At 39.0% G+C, this 23,485-nt stretch overlaps 1 protein-coding gene across 1 annotated transcript in view; it reads left to right on the forward strand.

Moving 5' to 3' along the window:
• The window catches only part of LOC105233899 (uncharacterized), a 237,791-nt gene that overhangs the window by 37,587 nt on the left and 176,719 nt on the right, over window positions 1–23,485 (forward strand). Inside the window, exons 2-4 of the mRNA XM_049448045.1 lie at window positions 1,446–1,550; window positions 1,612–1,755; window positions 1,825–1,936. Coding sequence (XP_049304002.1) covers window positions 1,446–1,550; window positions 1,612–1,755; window positions 1,825–1,936 — 361 coding nt within the window. The remainder of the gene's footprint in view (window positions 1–1,445; window positions 1,551–1,611; window positions 1,756–1,824; window positions 1,937–23,485) is intronic.

Genomic DNA, 23,485 nt, shown 5'->3' on the forward strand with positions numbered 1-23,485 from the left:
CAGACAAGGCGACTCCCTATCGTGTGACTTCGTCAATCTACTGCTGCAGAAAGTAATTCGAGTTGCAGAACTGAATCGAAAAGGTACAATACGCCTATGCCATCGACATCGTTGACCGAAACATCCGCGCCTTTAGTTCAGCTCTTTTAAGACTGGATAAGAACCGAAGCGTATAGATCTTGGCTCTAACGACACTGCTGACAGTCATAACTTTAAAGTCGTAGATGATTTCGTCTATCTTGGAACCATTATAAACGCCATCAACAATGTCCGCCTGAAAATCCAATTCAGGATAACTCCTGCCAACAGGTTTTACTTCGGATTGAGTAGGCAATTGAGAAGTAAAGTCCTCTCTCGGAAGAAAGTTTCTGCGGTAGATTTTTTATCTTTGTTAATTGGCAACAGCGAATATCGCATTCGTTAGAACGATGAGCTGTACGACGATATTGACATAGTTCAGCAAATTAAGAGACAGCGGCAACGCTGGCTAGGTCATGTCGTCCAAGTGGATGTAAACACTCCAGCTCTGAAAGTTTTCGACGCAGGACCGACCAAGGGAAGCAGAGAAAGAGGAAGACCTCCATTCGGTTGAAAAGACCAGGTGAAGAAGGGCGTGGCTGCCCTTAGAAATTCTAATTGGTGCCAAACTGCGAAAAGAAGAAACGACTGATGCTCTGTTGTAAACCCAGGCTATAATCGCGTGAACCATGTCTACGCCAATAAGGAAGAAGAAGATTGGATCGCTTTTACCTACTTTTGCTACCTCATGTACCATCTACAGTTTATGAGGGATATTAGTTATATGGCGACTAGATAAGTTTTCACTCGATTTTATTCACTTTATGGAGAAAGCTACATATATTGTTATCAGAAAAATACGCTATTTGAATTTCGATAACATAACTCACATACTGGCCGATATTTCCGGTACAGAGTCAGCCTATTAGGTATATGGAGACGAAGTGAATTATTAATCCGATTCAACTCATTTTTGGCACACGGGCATAATATTATTAGATAAAGATTTTTTCTGAGTTTTATGATATATAAGTAGGTACTAGGATATTTCGGCTATAATCGCGTAAGCGGTGTCTACGCCAATTAAGAAGACTAGGATATTTCGATAGTTTTTAGTCATAAGCTGGCACACTGCAAAGGCAGTATTCGTGCAAAGTCTTAGCGTTATACTTTAAATGTTATGCAAACCCTTAATTAACGAACATTGAAAACGAAAGTAAGAAGTATTAGTCCGCGTAATGATTAAAAAAAGTTAATTTTACATTTTGATTGGTAATATTGGTACTTGGGTTATTCTAAAAAATTATGAAAGGTCCTGCAGTAGCTTCACGTAACATAACTAATTGAAAATCAGTTAAATGCTCCGATAATGAACTACTAAATCTTAAATTAATTTATTTAAATAAAATTTAATTGTATTATTTAAGGAAAAGACATTATTGCGAACACATCACTACCTTCGCTCGATAAACGACCGGAAAAAGTTAGTCAATTTATTGGCAAGCCTCACATGTTTTTCTCGAATACCACCGGTTAGTTATCGATTAATTGGCATTTTATTTTCAAATGATGATATATGTATATACTCCCCAGAAAGTACGAGCTAGACTAACACCAGTAATTAAGTTATGCTTCGTGGGTCCTGGAAGGAAAATAATAAAGGAAGGCGATCCACCTTCCACGGTGTATTTTATTCTAAGTGGAGAAGTCGAATTATACAAAAGAGTTTTTGATCGGGTTAGTATAACAAATAATTCTCCGATATTAAGGTCGTCTTAAAATTACATTAAGCTTTATCCTTATCAGACAAAACACACATATGTTGATAAATTAGAATCTATTAGCGGGCCAGGAGACTGTCTTGGGGATATTGAAATGATAGAAGATTGTGAAAGATTAAATACATATATTTCCCGCAGTAAGTATGAATTTAAAAACTGTCAAACTGAAAGTCACATTAAACAATACTTTATTTTACTCCACTTAATTCATACGAGTCACAATACCAATTGTAATATGGTTAAGTTAAAACTAATAATAACTTCCAGCATTATACTGGAGATGAAACTTGAGAAAAAATTTTTATTATACAATATTATATGTTACCCACATAGTGAGATCGGATGCTAACAACGTTCCCAATCTCCAGATAAAGTTTTTGTGTAAAATAATAAAATGCATTAAGTCGCAAAATAAATACGTCTGTAACCAGCGACTTTAAATTTTCCAATATATAAAATTTCATTATATTGCATCATCTCATATATTCATACGATCAGGGATTTATCCGGTTTAGACCGGTTTTGCCTGTTTGTTTGAAGTAAACAGCGTTATTTACGATCATTTTATTTTATAAAATGTATCAGTAGACTAACGGTGTTCGAATCTATTAAATCGCAAAAACGTAATTTTACTCCGCTTGTGCTAAAAGCTTACGAACTGTATTTTGGTGTTAAAGTTGAGGACCAAGACAAAGCATGGGCCCATCATATCTGTTGTAAAACTTGTGTAACATTGTGAACAGCTTGGTTAAAGGTTAAAATCGTAAAATGCCCTTTGCAGTGCCAATGGTTTGGAGAGAACCTAAAGACCATGTTACAGACTGCTATTTTTGCCTCACGAATATTAAAGGTATTGGTACGAAGTTTAAACATACGGTTAAGTACTGTAATTTACCATCAGCTTTAACCTCCTCGGTCCTTTTGTTCAGCCTATTGGACATATTTCAAATGTATGTATAAATGTGTTTAAAGTTATTTTTACATAAACAAACTTTTATGCAGCTAGCTGTACATACCATTTGTACTAAAAACCAAGATTTTTTAATTTTATTCTAGCAATACTGTTAAATAAAGCACAATAAGTGTGGTCAGCAGAGTGTAAAAACGGTTTTGTATAGTGCAGGGCAAACATATTTAAATTTTAAAAACAGTGAACCTTAAAACTCGAACAGAAATTTTAGAGGAAGAGAAATCTGTCATACCCGAAGTTCAACCACAAGCACAGGCCAGGCGTTTAAAATGAATTTCAAAAAATCTTGTTAATTCTCATCAATGCTCAAATGATAATGAAACAACCGCAGTTTAAACTCAACTCCTTCTGAATACAACAAGCTTGTAGTCGCCGGATGCATGAATCTTCCCAGAATACGCATGTATTACGTCTTCCTATAAAAGTTCCAGCTATTACACAAATCCCCAGAGATATACGTTTTAAATTGAGAAATGACATGCATTTTGCTGGCAATTTGTCAGTTACCGACGACGAAAAAAGAGATAAGCTTTGGAGCTCATCTAGACTAAACGTTTTGTTGAAAAGATGTAAATTGATTCCTAAGCCAACAAAACGCAGCATCGGCGAGCAAATTATTCCTTTATTAAGAAAAACGAGCCTGAAACAGTTTGTAAAAGGCAAACCGAATCGAATAGGAAACTTTGTTTTAGCGTTACTTGATGGTTTAATATTGGACTTTACTTACCAAGGACATGGACCAATGGAAAGCCAAATAAGCATTTGGGAATTCGTGGTACTGTTGTATAGAAATTCCTGCAAATCTTATTGAAGGTAGTGAGGTTTTTGTTGACCGCTACTTTACATCCATAAATATCGTGGAACATTTATCAGATAAAGGAGTATTTGCGAAAGGTACGACTTAACTGAACAAAGTGCCTATGGAACCTGCCTCAAAGCTCTTAAGCGGCAAAACCTTACTAAAAAGGGAGAGGAAGCTACGAAGAATTTTTTAGAGAGAATGAGAAAATCTGTGTAGTCAAGCGAATGGAGAGCCGATTCGTATTATTAGCCTCAACATCGGCTGCATCTCTTCCACTCCAATCCGCTAGGCGATGGGATAAAGTGCGTAAAATATATACAGTGATACCTCTATTCTTGCACATCTCGATACTTGCAACACTTCGATTCTTGCAACAAAGAAATATTTTGCATTATGTATTCAGGACTTGCGACATCTAAAAATTTTGACTTCGATACTTGCGACAAGACCTTGCTAATTTTTGCAATAGTTCCTTAGTTCGAATATATTTCTGAGAAGTCCCTTTTTTTTCGATGATGAATTTTGTAACTCTTACGCATGTGCGTTTCGGGAGATTTGAATCAGTTTTCACTTATGTTTTGTGTAGTGCGGTTTCATAATGACAAGAAAAAAATTTACGTTGCTAACAATAAAGTAGAAAGTTGACATTTTAAAGAAACTAAGTGCAGGATATCCTGTCAATTCCTTAGCCAAAAGTTTTCAAGTGCCATCATAAAGAAGTTCGTGTCGCATGCTGCATCTGGTCCTGGAAAGGGGACAACGTTTAAACCATCAGAACTTCCAAAAATGGAAAAAATCACTCAGTTACAAAACAACGAGCAAAGTACCCACGACGACTGATATGCTCAAGGTAAAGACCAAAATTTTCCATGCAAAAATACAGGAAAAGCCAGGTGACTTTCGTGCTAGCAATGGGTGGATCATAAATTTCAAAAACAGATATGTGGCGAAAAACTTTCGAATAATACTCATTCAGTTAACCCATTTTTGCAAAACAAAAAAATTACTGATTTAGGTTGGAACAAGGAGCAGATATACAATGCCGATGATTCTGGCCTCTTTTGGAAGCTTTTGTCTTATAGAACTCTTGTGCACTCAAAAGAAACCTTGGCTACAGGACATGAAATCAGTAAAGAAAGAATACCTTGTTTGTACGAATGCGTCTCGTAATCATTAATGGTGTGTAGATGTTTTGCTTTAAAAAAATGTATCTTATCAACTGAAAATTTCTTAAAACTGCAGTTTTAGTTTCTATTTTACTTAAAGATAATACAGGGAGCATCGGCCCAAAGAAGGATAGTTAAAGAGTACTGATGGTCAAATATTGGTAATGTGTCTTCCTCCGAATTGTACTGCTGTTATACAGCCCATGGGGCAGAATGTCATAAGGCGTACTCAGCTCATATCGTTCGACGAGGAAAATCAGTGGACGAAGCTCTGAAAAGCATTAATTTGAAAGACGCAATATGTTTTATATTTAATGCATGGAATGCTGTTAATGTGTCTTAAATTCGGTAATCTTTTCAAAAATTGTTTGACATAACAACCGAATGGGATAATGAAGATAACATCCCTCTTTCAGAGTTACATTTACAGCTAGCTGAAGATGCATCAAAAACTCACAACGTTTCAAGTTTGCTTCAAGAAGTAGAACCATTGCAGAAAATATCCAATTCTGAAATTGAGTAAAGTCGACGGAAACAATATCACCATTCAATATTTGCTTAGAACGCTTCCTTAAACTATGTTATACCGCTTCAGAGGCTCAGAAGCAACGAAGTACTGAACGAGCGAGTTTGTGCCAAACAATTAAAAATTAAACATTTTTTTAATTCCACATAATATACATATATGTATGTATATCTATCTATATTTATGTATATAGACTAACATATTTATCTTAAGAATTTTTGAATTGAAATGCATTAAAAAAATTAAAAATATATACATATTATATTTCTACGTATCAACAGTGATCGGCATTACTTCATGGAGTTCCACTCTTCATTTATTATACTCGTATTTTTTAATTTAAAAACATCTAATTTGAAGATTTATCATCTCTAATGTAATTTGAAGTAAAAATATATAATTAATGTTCTTGTATTATAATGTATTTTATTGAAGTTAGTTACAAGTGTCCAGCCGGCTGTACATGCATTATCTTGGAGTCCTGATATACTTTATGTCATGTCCTGGAACAAACTTTTGCTTCAAATGAACGAACGCTGATTTTTTTTTAACAAATTGTAACTCTTAGGTTGCGCTCAGGACTGAAGAGCTTAAGACCTGTCAAATACAGTGAACAACTTCCTATTCCCTAAGCACATGAATCCTGGAATCTCGATAAAGAATTAGAATCGAATAGCCCTTCAAGTGATGTTACAGAATTGCTTTCTTCAAGAAGAGGATCTAGTAAATTGTTCAGAAGTTTTGTTTAAGGCGTTAGGGGCAGTCAGAATTTTCAAAAAATTATATTTTTTTTGCATTTTCGTTAAGTGTAATATCTTAAAAATATTCACGTTGATCCGATAATTAGTTTTTGAGTTATTCGACAAATAACAAAGAGAGCTCGGGCACTTCAAAGCGCTAGTGTGAAACTTTAAACGCGTTTTTCTCAAAACTATGTTTTTTTAACTGGTGACAACTGTAACTCGAAAACCGCTCAGTAGATTTTAATGAAATTTATACAGATTTTTTTTTCAAAAATTTCGATTTTTTAAGACTTAACTGAATTACCTGTTGATTTTTTCCCAAAAATTTAGACAACAATTTCCTGAGGCCGCCATTTTGTTAAGTTTTGAGATTATCTATTTATAAAATAACACGATTTAATAGCAAAAAAAAAAAATACTGAAAATTCTAATTTTTTCGTGCCTCTGGCTACCCCTAACCCCTTAATGCACTAAGGCAGAAGCATGATCCACGTGATTAGCGTCTATTGATTGATTTCTCTAAACTTAGTTTAAATGCGGTATTGGTTCATAACGGTAACAAATATCCATCTGTGCCCTTATCTCACGCGGTTCATATGAAGGAATCATATTAGAGTATGAGAGTTCTTTTAGAGCACATCCGTTATCATGAGTATGGTTGGGCAATATGTGAAGCCCTAACAGTAATAGCCATTCTTCTTGGAATGCAACTAGGATATACGAAATATTGTTGCCTTCTTTGCGAATGAGACAGCCGTGCGAGAGACTGTCATTATGCACAGAAGCTGTGGCCAGTACGTCAGGCACTCACTCCGGGACATAAAAACGTTACCAGTGAACCTCTAATTGATCCCAAAAATATATTACTACCACCTTTGCATATTAAATTGGGTTTAATGAAGAATTTTGTTAAGGCAATGGACAGAAATGTAAGAGGGTTCTTATATCTGAAACAAAAACTTATAAGAGTCAGTGAAGCGCAATTGTTTTTAAAATTGCCTTTGTTTAGTGCACACGAGTATGTGCTTTGGCGATAGTCGGAAAAAATACATTTTTGAAAAGTCTACAAAGTAGGCCCTTGTCGCAGTGATAACGCCCCCATTCTATTGACATTTCTGCTCAGTGATTGATAACTGTTGCTGTTGGAAGCAAAAAAGTATGTGTAAAATTCCCTTTTTCTTTGCCATAAAGCAGTAAATTTCCTACAAAACTAGAAGTTTTCCGATTTATAATATTTTTTTCGTTCAGTTAAAAATTCTTTTAAATGGTTAGGCTTACTTTCTTTCAATTTCCTACAAAATCAGCAAAACAAAACAATTTTTTTCTAGTGGGATACAAATTCTGATAATAAGAAAAAAATATAAGACTGTTAGGCGGAAGACCTTCCCGTTACAATTAAGGGTTCATACTTGGAGAGCCTTCCTTAAAGGCGTCTACTAACCAGTTGTTCAGAGTACCTTGCAAACAAAAACATTTGTGCATGTAAGAATTGTTTACAAGCAATATGTTTTTATGAACTAAAAATGATATGTTACAAATAAATTAAAAAAAAGAACAACTTAAATATATTTCTTTAATTTTGTACGAGATAGGAATTCAGATATTGTAGTGATGTTTACAATAGACGTTATTTTTAATAAATCAAGAGCTTTATTATTCTGAAAGATATTGGTTCTTGCTCTCCAAGTATTCATCTAGTAGATGTGTTATGGTTAAGGACGAAGAGTTACAATACTGGTTGAAATTCGGTTTCCATTAAATAAATAGGAATACGTTAATGACGTATGTCCAAGACGAAGGCGAACAAAGGCTTTTAGATCTTGGCAAGGGCCTGTTAATAGGTAAGCAGGTTTTTTCTTCTCTTGGTTGCAGATGGCGTAGTGGTGTTGCACATTCTTCCAAGCATTAACTTTTATGGCTTTTTGTTTTTAAGCTATTAAATGGATTATGTCGTTTTTTTCGATGTAGTCGAAAACAATCAATATCTGTTTTGCCGCCAATTTGGCGTTTTGACCGCCCCATTCATTTCCAGTAATACCGGCGTGTCCAGGAATCCACATAATTTTTATGTTTGCGTTTTCAATTAGTATGTTTCTAATTTGCGCATTGAGATAGGATTTGTTGGATGCATTTAGGAGAACTGAGAGAGCTTTTTAAGTTGTAGTTTTGTACTATGGATAGCGCATTATAGATGACTGCTGCCTCTGCGGTGTATACTGAGCAGTAAGTGGGCAGGTGTCCAGCTTTTAACGTATTTCCAACGTTTTAAAAAAATAGCAAAAGACGTGTAGAAGTTAGCCTTCGAAGCGTCAGTAAAAATTAATGAATGAAGTTGGGAATGCCCGACTACTTCTTCTAACAGCTGTATGATATGGTTCAAAGATTTGCTTTATGTTGCTTTTGGCACAATTGTCGTAGATAGGGAGACCATAATCAATCTTAGATAGAATCAAATCTCTTGTAATATTGATGAGAGAAGAAATGTGAATTAAACAGTGTTGGTGATGATAGATACTTAATTATATTAAGCCTAGAAACTAGTTGCTTACGACAATTTGTACAATGTTCCTTAAAAGTAAGTCTCTTATCGAATATTAAACCTAGGAACTTAAGACTAGCAGTATTTAAAATATTTACATTATTATAGCTTAGATTGAAGTGTTTTCTAGAGATATGGAATAATTTGCATTTGTTTATAGAAATATTCGCATCTGAACAATTAGACCAATTTGAAATATCAGTAAGGATTTTTAAGAAGGTATTTTTTACAGTATTTAGATTATTTTGTTTGGAGATGATCAGCACATCATCAACATATATAATATGCGAAATGAGTTTATATTTAGAGATTATCGTACCGATTTCGTTAAATGCGATTACAAATAGTATGACAGACAGTGGTGATCCTTGTGGTATTCCATTGTACATATTGTACGTGTTCGAAAAGGTGTTATTGATTTTAGTCATAAAAAAATTTTTCACCAATTTGCCACTTCTCAAGCCGTCGTAGAATAACATGAGAACCAACCCTGTCGAAAGCTTTTTCGAAATCCAAACTGAGAGTGGATTGTGGTTTCTTTTCGATAAAGCAGTTTTGGCGAAATCGTTAAAATAGAGTAAAGCATTCATTGTACTTGCCCTGCCTTAAATGCTACTTGGTTTCGACTGAGAAGGTTTATATTTAATGCGAACCACGAGATACGTTTTGATATATTTTTTTCTAATAGTTTGCCCATGCAACAGAGGAGTGATATTGGCCCGTAACCGAGAACATCTGTGGACACAATGTTGGATTTCTGAATGACTACTATCACCGCGTTTTTCCAACTTTGAGGATAGACACCTTGACATAAAATATTGTTGCACAATTTAATAATTCTATTTTTGAGACTAGAAGTACAGTTTTTTATCATGGGATATGAAATTCTGTCTGCACCGGGCGTCTTGCCTGACATTGAAGATAAGGTAAAATCGAATTCAGCGATGGTTATGCCAGATTCGGTAATATATGGGGGTGAATTATTTTTGCTGTATCTTCTACTGAGAAGTTCATTTTTATTTGATACAAATGAGGCGTCCGCCCATAATTTCTTGGGATTTGTTAACGGAGTGATAGCTTCGGTAAGTTTTTGTAAGCAAGCCCTCTTTGCTTCTTTAATATTTTTTGGCTTTTTTATATTTTATTAGATTATGAATGGATCGAGTTCTTTTGTAAATTAATCATAGTGTTTGTTTTTCTTCTCTAAGTTTAGATAATTCTGTAGACCAATAAGGCACATGATTTTTAAATCTTTTTTTTACTAGTTTGGGGGATAGAGAGGTGAGCAGAGGTTTTGATTATTTTGGTAATCGTCCCTGTTTCTTTATTTATATTATCGACAATGGGATTTGCAGCAGAATAACTTTCCCAGAGTTGTTGAAATTTGGACCAATTTGCCTTGTCTAACAGAAAATTAGGCTTCGCCGATACTTTTCTGAATTAAGGGGTTTAAGAAGTGAGTTATAATGGGAAAGTGATCGCTGTTATATAGATTAGTTAGTGTTTGGCTGTTATGGGGGTATTCTACTCTAGAAATCAAATTTTGGGCAGTTTTTTGAATTTTAATTAAAAAAATAAAAAATATTTTTACTATCCATTTTTGTATGGTGCTTTTATTGATATCTTAAGAATACAGAAACAAATTTTACAAAAAAATATTAAGAATTAAAATAAATAGAGGGGGGCGCATCCTGGTGACATTGATCCTGACTCTCCTAGTGGTCTGAAAAAAAATCAAAAGAAATTCTTAATCGGTAAGAATGCTGTTATAGTCCCTATTTCAGGGAAGATGAATTTTTTTTAATGGCGACTGCCTGAAATTAAAAATCATTTTTTTTACGCTTTTTTTGAAATTCCTGAATTTTTTTAAAATATTAAAAACAAAGGATTAAGGATTATATAAAGACAAAGGATAAAAGATTATATAAAGAAAGTTCACACAAAATTTCAAGTAAATCGGTTGTATAGAACTTGAGATAATGCCGGTACCGTGTGGAAAAAAGTAGTTTCGAGAAAAACGCGTTTAAAAAAGTGAGTCTACCAACCTACCGGGCTAGATACTGCGTCATTAAAGTAACTGTAGCTCTTAAAATACTTTTAATTTTTAAAAATCCTTTGGAGGATATGTTCTTAAGGGTCTAAGCTCTAAATATATGAAAAAAATCGATTTTTTCAAAATTCTAGAGTAGAATACCCTCTTAAGTTTAGAGGCGATAGAAGAAGAACAAATGACTAGGTCTACATTCGTGAACGAATTATGTGTAGAAAAATGCGTAGGAGAACCATCGTTTAAAATTGTCAAGTTTTCCGCTAGTAAAGGTCTTCTATGATTTTACCTGTTTGGTTAGTATATGTGAAACCCCAAAGAAGGCTCCAGGCATTGAAATCTCCAAATATAAGTACTGGTGTTCGGATAGGTCCGATTATATCGCATAGTTCTTTGATATTGAAGTTTCGGTGTGGTGGAATGCAATTTGTTAGGGTGGTTAATTTAAGTCCAATAAATATTTTTACTGATATTCTAGCAATATTAAAAAATTTATGGAAAAGTTTGTATGGGAAATCTTTTTTTATTAAAGTAGCAACACCATTTTTGTTAGTATGGTTTTGAGTTAAGTTGGAGAAATAGGCAGTGTATTGTGAGATATATTCCGTAGGTTGAGAGAGATCGAAATTGTCTGTAGAGAGAGAGCGAGTCTCGTATTTAGGACAAGAGCGTGAAGAGGAAGGATGATCGCCTGAGCAATTTGCACAAAAGGTGCGGTTGCATGGCGAGGGGAGATGAGGAGGGAAATTGCACATATCGCAGGCTGGCTTGTTGTTGCAACGTTTCGTTGTGTGACCTAGAAGCTGGCAACTTTTACACCTCATGGGGTTAGGGAAATATGCTCTAATCCGCATTGTGCGATTTTTTTCTGGAAGTTTGTAGAGGTCAAATGAAAGAAGTACCACTCTACTAAGTCTTTGTTTGCCTTCTAGATTTTTGGTGAATTTATAGATGGAAGTAACGCCCTAATCTTTTAAATTGTCAACAATTTTTTCTTCTGCAATGTCGTTTAGAAATGGAGCATAGATTGTACCTTTAGAGCAATTCAAATTGTCGTGTAACTTAATTTTAATATCCCAAATTTAATTTCTTTGTTGTTAGAAATTTTTCAGCGATCTTCCGATTTTTAACAAGTAATAGTAGATTTCCATCACGGAATTCGGTGATACATAAAATTTCCTTTCCTTATGCACAGCGAAACAAGAGTATTTTGAAATTGTTTTGTTCGAATCTGCTGCAGATAAGTATTAGAACAAACTTTGGGCAATATTTTTTAATTTGAGGTAGTTCTGGAAAATTTTCAAGTGGTTTGTTAGTAAGTTTTTTCCTTTTGAGGTTGGGGCTAGAGGCCCCCTATTTTCACCGAGGTTAGGCGGCCCTGTGTCCATAATAAATCAAATATTCACTAATATGCGCTGTTTTTTACGCGAATAACCTTACGATAAAAATAAAACGAAAGCACGTGCACTTAAATTCAAGGAGGAATATGAGAATAAAGCATAAAGCACAAAAGAAAAACCGCGATTAAGAAAACACGTCCGCTCAATGAGGGAGATAGTCGAAGACTGAAATATCTAATAAAATGAAGGTTTCTTTATAATTTTTATTTCAGAATTGCGGCTGTAGGCATTAATAACTGAGGTTATGCGCAGCTGGTATTTCAGATCATTAGAAATTCTTACATGATTGTAAACGTTTCTTTACTACGACATTTATTTTAAGCTCTAGTTGATTTACGATTAACCCGATTAATCGGATAGAGCATTATACGAATAATAATATTCGGTTTGCAGTATACGGATAGCCATAAGACGTCGACTATTCGATTAACCTGCTGATTTTCGACTATCCGGTTAATCGTTGGTTGTCTTCTTCTTTTTAATTGGCGTAGACACCACTTACGCGATTATAGCCGAGTTAACGACAGCGCGCCAGTCGTTTCTTCTTTTCGCTAAGTGGCTCCAATTGGATATTTCAAGCGAAGCCAGGTTCTTCTCCACCTGGTCTTTCCAACGGAGTGGAGGTCTTCCTCCAGAGCTGGAGTGTTTTCGCCCGTTCGGACAACATGACCTAGCCGGCGTAGCCGCTGTCTTTTAATTCGCTGAACTATGTCAATGTCGTCGTATATCGCGTACAGCTCATCGTTCCATCGAATGCGATATTCGCCGTGGCCAACGCGCAAAGGACCATAAATCTTTCGCAGAAATTTTCTCTCGAAAACTCGCAACGTCGACTCATGAGTTGTTGTAATCGTCCAAGTCTCTGCAGCATATAGCAGGACGGGAATTATGAGTGACTTATAGAGTTTGGTTTTTGTTCGTCGAAAGAGAAATTTGCTTCTCAATTGCCTACACAGTCCGAAGTAGCACCTGTTGGCAAGAGTTATCCAGACTGACGTTGTTGGCGGTGTTAATACTGGTTCCTAAATAGACGAAATTTTCTACGACTTCAAAGTTATGACTGTCGTCTTGACCTCGTTCACTGCCAGACCTATTTGTTTTGTTTCCTTGTCCAGTCTGGAGACAGCAGAACTAACGGTGCGGGTGTTGAGGCCGATGATATCAATATCATCGGCATACGTCAGCAGCTGTACACTTTTACAAAAGATTGTATCTGCTCGATTAAGTTCTTCAGCTCGAATTATTTTTTCCAGAAGCAGGTTGAAGAAGTCGCACGATCGGGAGTCGCCTTGTCTGAAACCTCGTTTGGTATCGAACGGCTCGGAGAGGTCCTTCCCGATTCTGACGGAGGTTTTGGTGTTGCCCAGCGTCAGTTTATATAGCCGTTTTGTGGGGATACCAAATTCAGACATCGCGGCATAAAAGCAGCACCTTTTCGTGCTGTCAAAAGCAGCTTTGAAATCGACGAAGAGGTGGTGTGTGTCGATTCTCCTTTCACGGGTCTTTTCCAAGATTTGGCGCATGGTGAATATCTGGACTGTTGTTGATTTGCCAGGTCTAAAGCCATACTGATAAGCTCTAATCAGTTTGTTGACGGTGGGCTTTAATCTTTCACACAATACCTCGATAGAACCTTATATGCGATGTTGAGGAGGCTTATCCCACGGTAGTTGGCGCAAATTGTGGGGTTGGCCATAGCACATTCAAATTCTAATCGTTGGGCATGTTTTCTGGCCATATTTTACGAGGAAGCTGATGCATGCTCCTTATCAGCTCTTCGCTGCCGTGTTTGAATAGCTCGGCCGGCAATCCATCGGCCCCCGCCGCTTTGTTGTTCTTCAGGCGGATCATTGCTATTCGAACTTCTTCATGGTCGGGCAATGGAACGTCTGCTCCATCGTCATAGATTGGGGAATCGGGTTCGCCTTCTCCTGGCGTTGTACGTTTACTGCCATCCAGCAGGCTGGTGAAGTGTTCCCTCCATAATTTAAGTATGCTCTGGGCATCGGTGACTAAATCACCTTTTGGGGGTTCTACAAGAGTATGCTCCGGTCTTGAAACCTTCTGTAAGCCGCCGCATTTTTTCGTAAAAATTTGGAGCATTACCCCTGTCGGCCAGCTTATCAAGCTCTTCATACTCACGCATTTCGGCCTCTTTCTTTTTCTGTCTGCAAATGCGTCTCGCTTCCCTCTTCAACTCTCGGTATCTATCTCATCCCGCACGTGTTTTGGTCGATCGTAACGTTGCGAGTTAGGCAGTCTGTTTTCTCTCCGCTGCGACGCGGCACTCCTCGTCGTACCGGCTGTTATTTTGAACTTTCCGAAAACCAATGGTTTCGGTTGCAGCTGTACGTAAGGAGTTTGAAATGCCGTCCCACAGGTCCCTTATACCGAGTTGTTGACGAGTGCTCTCAGAGAGCAAGAGTGCAAGCCGAGTAGAGAATCGTTCGGCTGTCTGTTGTGATTGCAGCTTCTCAACGTCGAACCTTCCTTGTGTTTGTTGACGTGCGTTTTTTGTTGCACAAAAACAAACAAAGGCGGGTGCGAATCTTGGCTGTAACAAGATAGTGGTCCGAGTCGATTTTAGGACCTCGGAGCGTACACACGTCTAGAACACTGGAGACGTGTCTTCCGTCTATCACAACATGATCGATCTGGTTGGTGGCTTTTCGATCTGGAGACACCCAGGTAACTTGATGAATCTTCTTATGCTGGAATCTAGTACCACAGATAACCATATTTTGGGCCCCGGCAAAGTTGATCAGCCTCAACCCATTTGGGGATGTTTCGTCGTGGAGGTGGAATTTACCAACCGTAGAGCCAAAGATACCTTCTTTGCCCACCCTGGCGTTAAAGTCGCCAAACACGATTTTGACATCATGGCGGGGGCAGCTCTCATAAGTGCGCTCGAAGCGCTCATAGAAGGCATATTTGGTCACATAGTCCTTCTGTTCCGTCGGGGCGTGGGCGCAAATCAGCGATATGTTGAAGAACCTCGCTTTGATGCGGATTGTGGTTAGACGTTCGTGCACCGGAGTGAATGATAGTACTCGGCGACGGAGTCTCTCTCCCACCACGAATCTTACACCACACTTGCGCTCCTTTATATGGCCACTGTAGTATATGCTACAAGGACCTACTCGTCTCTGTCCTTGTCCTGTCCATCGCATTTCTTGGACTTCGGTGATGTCAGCCTTTATTTACACGAGGACATCAACCAGCAGGGCAGCGGCTCCTTCCCAATTAAGAGATCGGACATTCCAAGTGCATGCCCTCAAATCGTAGTCCTCTTTTCGTTTGCCATGGTCGTCATCAAAAGTGGGGTCTCTCATCCGAGGCTTATAGTTCTTTTTCATTGCGTGCGTTTTTGACTCCATCCTTCTTGAAATATAATATAAATATATATATATATATTTCCACTTGTGTTTTTAATAAATTTCAATGGCTTCTAATGCGTGTATATCTAATGTTGTTATTTGTACTGTAGAGCTTTTGTTTTTTTGATATGCCACCATTTACATACACATAGTTAGTGGCTTGCGAATTTGTGCAATATTCTTAGCAAATTTCGAGTAATGTGAAACTAATCCTAAAGATGATGATAATTCTTTAAGTGTGGTAGAGGTTTTTTATCCGTTCTTTACCTCTTTTTTTCTAGATCCACTGTAACCCTGCCATTATATGAAAAATCTTTACGGTTTTTAGTATGCTCGACGATGGTCTTTTTATAAAATTTTTTGGAACTATTTTTAATTGCTAAACATATGTTTTTTTTTTAGTAGGGGGAAGCATCAAAAGCCGACATGCGGAACTTTAATCCGCGAAACCTAACCTACTCCCAACTCCAGCCTATCCCACGGAACCACCTGATTAGGTATTACTTCGTGTGAGTGATAAGACATTTAAGTCTCCTCTATGGCACGAACTGACGGACGCCTATTCTGCTATATATGTCTCAGTTTCGTCATGATTGAGGCTGCCGCTTCGCTGACAGCTCTCCAGTTCTCAGTGGACTGACACATGAGTGTCGTCAAATTTTCCACCGTAAAACTATCACCGAGTGTAGTTTTAAGTTTTTCCCTTGCACTTATAAAGCGCGGGCAATAAAAGAAAACATGCTCAGAGTCTTCAAAGCACTCTGAACACGTCGGACAATTCGGACTAATGTCGTGCTGGAATCTGTACAGGTAGCTTCTAAAGCACCCATGTCCACTTAGTATTTGGGTTATGTGGAAATCCAGGTCCCCATGTCGTCTGTCGATCCAAGAATGGATGTCCGGTATTAGTCTGTAGGTCCACCGTTCTTTGAGTGAGGTTTGCTACCGCTGCTGCCGTATCGTTAAGCTTTTCACTCTCTCTTCTATTTTGGCTCCTATAGATGGCTCTGGTAATTTGTACACTCGTTCGTATTCGTCACCCTGTATGTCAATGGGCATCATACTGGGTATTACTTCTGCAGCATTACTTGAAATTGATCGGAAAGCACTAATAACTCTCAGTGCCGACAGCCTGTGCACTGTGTTTATTTGTCTGGCATATGCTTTGATTCCTAGCGCCGGGATCCTTATTGGAGCCGCATATAACATAACCGATCGCATTATTTTTGCGAGTAAAAAACACCGGTTGGAACGAACGCTAGCTTTATTTGCCATCACTCTTGATAAGGCATTCAGGATTTTATTCGCTTTACCTTCAGTGTATTCTAGGTGATCCTTAAATTTGAGCCTTGAGTTCAGATATTTTAGGTGAGGCTGTGAATGAATCTCGCGCTCTCCAATGGTGAGACATATTCTTTCTTCCACTTTTCTTGTACTTATGAGCAAGACTTCTGCCTTTTGCTCAGCCAGTTCAAAACTCATTGTAGAGAACCATTGACGCAGATCTTTTATGCACTCATTGCAATTGCTACGGAGGTCATCGAGGTGTTTAGCCACTGCTGCCATAATAAGGTCGTCTGCCTATGCAACTAATTTAATAGCTTTCGGTTGGTGTCTCTTTAACACAACATCATATATTATGTTCCATAGAAGGGGGGTACCGAGCCTTGCGGGACTCCACTCGAAATCGATTAGCTCTTGGTGTCTTCATCTGTTTGGTATAACAGTCGCCTGTTTTCGAAATAACTTATCACAATTTCCATCAGATATTGAGGAGTGCTTATGTCATACAGAGCCTTGATTATGTTTTCCCACTTTGCTGAGTTGAAGGCATTCTTCACATCCAGGGTGACCAGCGCACAATATTTTTTTGTTCCGCCTTACCATCGCTTGCCACTTACTGCCCATTTCGCGTCAACGACATCATGTAGTGCGTCAATGGTGGACCTTTTTTCATAAAGTCGTATTGTCTTTCAGATAATCCGCCGTCTTTCTGGATTGCTATCTCCAAGCGGTTTCTAACTATGCTTTCATATACTTTGCCAATAGTGTGCAGCAATCACAGAGGACGATATGAAGATGGTTCCTCCGGAGGCTTTTTTGGTTTAGGGAGTAGAACCAATCGCTGGACTTTCCGTGGGTAGAGAAATATTCCTTCTTTTAAGCACGCATTGTACAGTTTTAAGAATAATTTCGGTTTCAGAGTCATGGTTTCCTTTAGGGCTCTGTTTGAAATGCCATCTAATCCAGGCGCTTTGCTGCTTTTAATTTTTCCGGCTATGGCCAATATTTCTTCTTCACTAACTAGCAGTCGTGGCTCTATGACTTCGGTTCGAGGCTTAGCATAAGAAATACTGTCGTGTTTTGGAAACACAGTTTCGACCACATTTCTCATAATGGATGCGCTTTTGTGTTGTTGTGCCTTGTTTTTGAATTTTGACATACACATTTTATATGCTGTTCCCCAGGGGTCTTCGTTTGCTGCCTCAATGAGTTTTTCAAAACACTTCTTTTTACTGCGAACAATTTTTATGTTGCCTACCTTAAGCGTAGCCTTGGCATCCTGGGCGCTCAGGCATAGTATTTGGGTACCGCTTCGGGTTTTTCGCATGCTCTTAATATTTATTTTCCATAGGTTTTCTATCCCGCACTCTTTTTTCAGTGCCTCACAAATCTCTTCCGAAGTTGTTATTGCATCTAAATCCTTGCATATGATCGCGACATTGTGGGTTTTGGGCTGTATCACAGCTATTTCACCGACCACTTCCTCTAAGGCACTTTGGAACGTTTCGGCTCTCTTATCCGCTTGATTTTTCAGCTCTAATAGCAGGTATCCTTTCAACGTTTTCCTTATATACGTGACACTTCAGTCCAATTCTTCGAACCCGGTGTCACCTTTTATTTTCCGGAGAATAATCGCGTATGATGCACCATTCTTTTTCGTGAGTATGTTGACCTCGATCTAATTTTCTTTTCGACTGGTCTTCGCTTCTTGACAACGTCCATGTTTCGAATGTAGTGGGTATAAACGTTGTATTGGTTTGAATCACCTTCAATGTCTCGCTGTAGGTGGGCTGCTCCGCTTTATTTACATTTTTCGGGTTTTTATTGGGAGGTAAAAAGCCTATTGTCTCCCGTGGCCTCGGAGTATTTCATCCTCGGGGTATTTTCATCCTTATCCATTGGGGAAACCTGGGACGCTTTCCCTACCATAATCCTTTGGCCAGCCATCATATCCTCCAGTTCTTTTATTTTACTACCCAACTTAAAATTTGGGTAATTTCTTTAAAAAGCGGTTCCTTGGAGATTTTGCCACCTCTAATTGTATTATTGGCATCTTCGCATTTTTAGTTTGATCCACCAGCGGTGGATAACTGACTTTTTCCATTAGGAGGTGTTCTCATCATTTTAGAGTTCCTTCTAAATAGATTCTCTGGCGTGCATGCACTACGGTTCTCAGAGGCCATACCTCAATGAGAAAAATAGTTCGGAGCTCCTAACGAAAGGTGTGTTCAGTCACTGTCGCTACAACCTTGGTTATATTTTCGGTAGTTGGCAATGCCAAAACCAAAGGGAATACGAAAAGGAGAAAACATAAAGGAGAACAGCTGACTAATAAAAAAAAAATACAAATTGTACTTATCTTATCGTGCAGATTCAGTGTCCGTTTAGTTGTTTTAGCTTTCGAAAAGCCTCAGCAAAGAAATCATTAACAATTGGTGTGAAAAACTAGGAATTTTTGACAAAATCCCAGGAACGCATCAAAAACACAATCACATCACTTGAAAATTCAACCAACATATAACTAAATATATGTGAATGTATGTATGTATGTATGTATGTTGTGTGATATTTCAAATGCACACTTGCGGTTGCCTAAATGTGTGTTTAGAGTTGATAAGTTATCATATATATGTATATATTAGGGTGTTTCGCTTTTTTCAATCCCGTCATGAAACTTCCTTCGAAAAACCCAAGAAATAGTTCCCTGAAAATTTGAGCCCTTAATATTAACATTAGTGACAATCACATCAATTCTAATATGTTCGCTGAATTCTTTAAGTCCAATTACTCTCCAAAATCTCCAAAAAATGTTCCGCATCAGCACAAGTTATGTCCGATTTCTGTCATTAATGCGCCTACCATTTCCGAAGAAGACGTCTTATATCAGTTGAACATGTTAGAACAATCATACAATTATGGCCCAGATATGATTCCCTCATGCTTTCTTAAGAAATGTGCCAAATATATATACCAACCCCTAACAAAACTATCTAACTAATCTCTTATGCAAGGCTTATTTCCACCCATATGGAAAAAGTCATTTATAATTCCTTTACATAAGAATGGATTTAGGTCATCTATTGAAAACTATAGGGGAATAGCAAAGTTGTCTGCAATACCTACACTTTTTGAAGCAATTATAACAGACGACATAACCTTCCGGATCTCTCCACTAATTTCTTGTTCTCAGCACGGTTTTCGTAAAGGGAAATCTACAATAACTAACTTGCTTGAATTTGTATCACATGTATCAGCTGGCTTTAGGGAGAATAAGAATACTGATGTTATATACACACATTTCAGTAAAGCTTTTGATAAAGTAAACCTTCTTCTTTTGAATAAACTTGATCTTCTTGGTTTTCAACTAATATTTCTAAAATGGGTTGCTTCTTATCTTAGCAATAGAATTCAACAAGTCTTATTTAACGATACTTTTTCTGACATAATCAATGTTCCTTCAGGCATTCCACAAGGTAGCCATCTTGGTCCAATTCTGTTCTTGTTATTTATTAATGACATATCATCTGTTGTTAAGTTTTCAGAAGTCTTATTATATGCTGACGATGTAAAACTTTTTAAAACGTATACTTCAAACAACGAAAGATGCCAGTTTCAAACAGACTTAAACAACCTAGTTTCTTGGTGTGATAGAAATAACATGCCGTTGAAGCTTAAAAAATGTGAAACGATGTGCTCTTCACGTAGATCTGTAGACCCAACTTCATACAAAATACAAAACTTTAGGTTGGAGCAAGTATGCAGTTTTGTTGATCTGGGAGTAACTATGGACCCTAGAAAAGTTATCAAAATTCGCGGCAACTCACCTTTGATTTGGCGACGACTTTGTTGGTTGCTTGCTGGAGAACCGTATATGCGCGCGGATCGTATGAGAAAGAGAGGCTGGCGCCGTCCGCCAGTTCCTTTTGTTGATTGTGTGTGGTGTTCTCATGTGTGGCGCGAAAGGTGTGGTGTAAAAGATGATGTCTTGAGTGTGGTACGTAGTGTGGGATGAAAGGAAATGATCCGCATGATGCCTATGAGTTGAGTATAGGATGTGCAGTGTGGGGTGAAGATGTGTTGAGTATGGTGTGTATGTGTGGGGTGTAGTTATACTATGTTAAGAGGGGGGTCAGGTGTTCATTTAGCCATCCCGGCCCCCCTAAACGACTGTTTAGCCTAAAAGGCGTTGCAGCTGTTGCCACAACGCTGCTCAGACCCGTAGATCGACGCGATGGTGGCCAAGGCTGTCGACGCCGCAATGATGTTGCGCTGCGCTGGGGTGCGGCACGAGCTGCGAGTTGGACTCGGGGTATGCGGCCGTGATGGTTGGGTGTCCGGCTCACTTCGCGTGACGAGCTGCGGTGTAGCAGCGTGTGATGCGGCCGGTGGCACATTTGGCACAGCCCACGTAACTCACACTCCGTAGTCGCATGAGTGTGCGACAGGCAGTTGAGGCAATGCCCGTGGGCCTGAGCCACTTGCTGCCGTTGCAAAGGCCGCATACTCCTAAATATTCCACAATGGTGGAGACGATGAGGGCGTCGACAGATGGGACACCTTATCCGACGGGTCTCCGATGTCCTCGATGTAGTCGATGGTGGTCGGGTGCCACCCCGAGGTGCGGGTGTAAGCACCGCTGCGGGCGCGGTTGCCGGTACAGGTGCCGGCGTTGTTGCCGGTGCAGTTGTCGGCGTTGTTGCAGCCACAATTCGGTGCGCTGGTGTAGGCCCGGTGCGTGGCGTATTGATAGCCCGAGCGGTTGACGGGGTTGCGACTGATGTGTCTACATCCATGGTGATCTATGGTAAAGGAGATGGTTAGTTATACATATCTGGCATATAAGTTGATATGGGCAATCGTGCCACGATATGTAGCATGAACGGATCGTCGTATTAATCGACCATTTTTGTGAGGTTTCTTTGCTGGTTTTGACGGTTTATTATTTTTTAGCAGTTTATTACAGGCGTATTTCTCGTTTTAGCGTAAAATTTAGTGATTTTATTATATCGCGACAGTATCGGTTTGGTTACTTCGATTTTCGGATTCGCGGTCGTCGGTGGTTGGTAAAAAGCACAGCTTCACGAGCGGTCTAGTTAGGGTTCCGTTTTGCGTACGGAGATCCACGACGCGTATGTGACCGTCGGAGCCATAATGTAGCTTTTCTATGCGGCCAAGCCGCCACTCGGTTGGGGGTAGACAATCATCGTGGATGAGGACACAGTCTTCAAGTTTAGGCGCCTGTTCAGGAGTCTTCCAGCGGTATCTTTTGTGGAGATCCTTTATATATTCGTCCTTCCATCGGCGGCTGAAATCATGATGGAGAAATTTAATTCGTTCCCATCGATTTAATAGGGATAGCGACTCCACGCCTGGCTCAGGAATGGCCAGGATGGGTGCTCCTTTTAGAAAATGCCCTGGAGTTAAGGCGGTGAAATCTGAGGGGTCTGCGATAGTACTGCGAGTGGCCATGAATTGAGAACGGCTTCAATTCGATTTAATAGCGTCGTGAACTCTTCGTAATTGTATTTATAATTTCCAGCTACCCGTTTGAAATGGGTTTTGAAGCTTTTTACAGCTGATTCCCATAAACCGCCCATATGAGGAGCGCTTTGGGGTATAAATTGCCAATTGATACTTTGAGGGGCGTACTTTTGCACGATGTCGGGTGACACTTGTTTTAAAAAATCCACAAATTGCTTTTCTGTGGCTCGTTGAGCTCCGATAAAGGTTTTGCCATTATCGCTCATGATTTTTGAAGGGTAGCCACGTCGAGCGACGAAGCGAGCAAATGCCGCAAGAAAAGCCTCCGTCGTCAGATTACTACACAGCTCAAGATGTATTGCCTTTGTCGTGAAACATACAAAGACAGCCACATAGCCTTTCATGAGATTGGGAGACCTTAACATGGACGCCTTTACCTGGAAAGGCCCAGCAAAATCAACACCTGTTGTGGTGAAAGGCAGAGCGAAATTACAGCGTTCCGGTGGAAGTGCTGCCATAATCTGCGTTCGCATCTTCTGCTTGTGCATAGTGCAAATCTTGCACATGAAGATGCACTTCTTGATTTGCGGCTTAAGACGGGGGATATAATATTCCTGGCGTACCATCTGTTGCATGAGACGATGTTCGGCGTGTAGCATTAAGGTGTGGATGTAGTGGAGGAATAATGTGGCAAATGGTGACCTCTCTGGAATTATTATGGGGTGGCGTTCATTGTATTTTAGGCTCGAATTAGCGAGCAGCCCATTGGCACGAAGCAGACCTTTCGTGTCCAGAAATGGGTTTAGAACTAAGAGTGAGCTCTTTTTATCAATCGGCTTCGATTCTCTTAGTACTGATATATCGCGGCTGAAGTAGCGCGCTTGTGTGTATGCTATTAGTGCGACCTTTGCCTTTTGTAACTTTAGGTGCGTCACTGTGTTGCATGGGGAATTATGTGATCCCTTGATTTTGCTTTTGAGTTGCTCTATAAATTTGAACATATAAGCAACTACTCTGAGAGCTCTTGGAAACGATGAAAATCGTTCAAGGATGTCGGTATCATCCAATAATGTATGAAAGGTGGCGATTTTTCGAACTTCTGGGGCGATAATGTTGCGCATGGGGGATTGTGGCCAAGAATCAGGAGATTCTATCAACCATCGGGGGCCATTGTACCTAGATCGCCAGGATTGTCAGCACTGGCTACGTGACGCCAAGTGGCTGATCCCACTAGGTCAAGAATTTGAGACGTTCGGTTAGAAATATACGTCTTCCATGCATGTGGTGGTTTTTCCAACCAGGCTAGTACAATTTCTGAATCGGACCACATATATAGTTTGCATTTTGTCAT

The sequence above is a fragment of the Bactrocera dorsalis genome, chromosome 2, assembly GCF_023373825.1.
Source record: "Bactrocera dorsalis isolate Fly_Bdor chromosome 2, ASM2337382v1, whole genome shotgun sequence".
NCBI lineage: Eukaryota > Metazoa > Arthropoda > Insecta > Diptera > Tephritidae > Bactrocera > Bactrocera dorsalis.